General features: G+C 40.3%; 1 protein-coding gene across 2 annotated transcripts in view; it reads left to right on the top strand.

Annotated features, from left to right (window-relative positions):
* Positions 1 to 2291, top strand: part of SERPINH1 (serpin family H member 1) — a 32057-nt gene continuing 29766 nt past the window's right edge. The window contains exon 1 of one of the 2 annotated variants that reach the window (XM_085888277.1): positions 1 to 161. In XM_085888277.1, the coding sequence (XP_085744403.1) occupies positions 143 to 161 (19 nt within the window). In that variant the 5' untranslated portion in view covers positions 1 to 142. The remainder of the gene's footprint in view (positions 162 to 2291) is intronic. The other variant, XM_085888276.1, reaches the window with a different exon arrangement.

Raw genomic sequence — 2291 nt, 5'->3', positions numbered from 1 at the left:
AGAGCATTCCAAGGCAATTTCCAACAGACCGAGTCTGCGCAAGTGGGGAGGGGTGATTTGGATCTTATTCTGGAAACTTCTGAGAACCTTCTGTTATAAGGCTCGAGTGGGTGTGGGTGTGCTGATCTGGAAACTTCACGAGATGATCCTTGAGCGTGCTGGTAAGCAATGTGCAATGCGAGAGCATTGTGGGGTTCGTGCGGTTTGTACGTGACACTGGCTCTTTGGTCGATTTTAAAGTGCTGTTCGTATGTGCAGTTGCAATTGCTTGGATTGTTCGTTCACATGTACCATGCAGGGTAACTTACCCCGGATAACGGTCATGAAGGACTGAAGAAACCCGTGTGGTTGGTGCTTGGGGTACCTCGTACCTTCCATCGACCGTGCTACATCGTCCTAGCATGCGTGATACAAACCTATTGATATGTATCTGGACAAAGAGCAAGACAATAGACTACAGGAAAAAAAAAGTGGATTGAGTTTGCGGCGAGTAGGAGGAGGAGGGTTGGTGGTAATGGCGGTTAAAATCTTAGAATAAAAAACTTTACTTTTGGAAAAAATTCACTCAACAAAACCTGAATGCGAGTGATTTTAAATATTTATTTATTTTCCTTTGTTATTCTGCGGCACATCCTATGTATGCCCCTGAATGTGGGCTGAGTGGAAAATGTGAGGCATCGATGTGTGACGTCACTTTAAACACTGGAATGCCAATTCTGACTATATATATATATATATTTAGTTAAAACCTACATCTCTATTTGGAATTAACTTGCGCATCCCATTTTAATTTCTAGGCAGGTCATTTGGCAAGGGCACAGGCATACATCAGCACTCTCTTTTCGAAACGCTCTGGCATGTTTAAAGTCCACGACCTAAATGCAAACTGGACAACCGGCTTTATTCCTGCCTTTCGGAGGATGCATGTTCCGAAATGCAGTGCCTCCCGTAGGTCTTGCTTGCAGAAATGCAGTTTTGGGTGACATTTTACTTCATACACTACAAGTAGCAAATTCGACATGGAGTAGAGGTGTCAGACCAGTCAGCACAGAGGTAAGTGGGCCATCAACTGAGCTAACCTGCCAGGTTAGCAGGTGGGTATTCGAACCCAGGCTAGACAGGTTAGAGGTGAGTGTGTGTACCTCTAGGCCATCCTGTCAGCCCTGGAAAGTATACATATCTCAGTAATATATATATACATATATATATATATATATATATATATATATATATATATATATATATATATATATATATATATATACACAAACCTGTATAACCCTGCAGTTTTTGCAAAATAAATTTTGTTGCAATTTTGTCCTTCTTTAACTCTTGATTTTACATTCTACAAAGTACAATGAAAATCTATCGAGGAGAGGAGGGAGGGGCCAAAGAGAACGAGAGAGAGAGAGAGAATTTAATTAAATCCGTACTGGCCACATATCCGGCCTGTTTGCCACGTTGGCATGCCATATTGCAGCAATGAAATCAAACAGATGTTCGGGATTCTTTTGTGAAGTTAACTAACAAAAACATATCCATCCCAACTGAATGATGCAGACGTGACCTATCATGCAGAAAACCCAGGTTCAATTCCCATTAAATCCCATCCAGAATATGTGTTTCTCAACCCTGCATGAGTGCACATATTTTGAACACCATTGGTGCACTGGGATCCAGATGGACCCCCAAATAAATAAAAAACATCATTTTAATAATATTTTCCACTTTTAATATTCGTGAATTTATCGATGTGTACATGTAATGAACAATCGAGTGAACAAATACGTAGGATATTTGTCCCATTTTCATATTTTGATCGTGTTAATAAACGGTCAATGAAAAATATCCAAAATTGATAACTGATTTTCCTTTATTAACCAAAATAATACGTTTTCTCGACATCGATCTCTGATTGGGAACACTTTATCAACTAATCTGTGTTCAGGGCAAGTTGTATTGTCATATCTAAGGCCAACAAGGAGAAACCTGAAACACGGCAATGACATTGTTGCTCTTGAAAACGTCCACACCTGGTCCCATCTGAGTTCTAAAGATCCTCCAAATTCATTCCGTTGCTGTGAAAAACACGTGCCAACAAAACCAACCCCAGAAAAGCTTTAATTTCAACAATGTTTGTGTCTTTTGCCCTAGCACACTTCGCAAATTTAATTCTTTCATCACTGATGTGCATGTTTGTGTTGGTCACTAATATGTCTAATATTTCTGCCCCAATCAAGAGACCAAAATTACGGAGGTGTTTGGACCAACAGGGCTTGGAAGGTCCAGCC

Source organism: Eptatretus burgeri, chromosome 7, assembly GCF_056783735.1.
Source record: "Eptatretus burgeri isolate ZD-2024b chromosome 7, Ebu_testis_v1, whole genome shotgun sequence".
NCBI lineage: Eukaryota > Metazoa > Chordata > Myxini > Myxiniformes > Myxinidae > Eptatretus > Eptatretus burgeri.
This window is presented reverse-complemented; position numbering and strand designations above follow the sequence as displayed.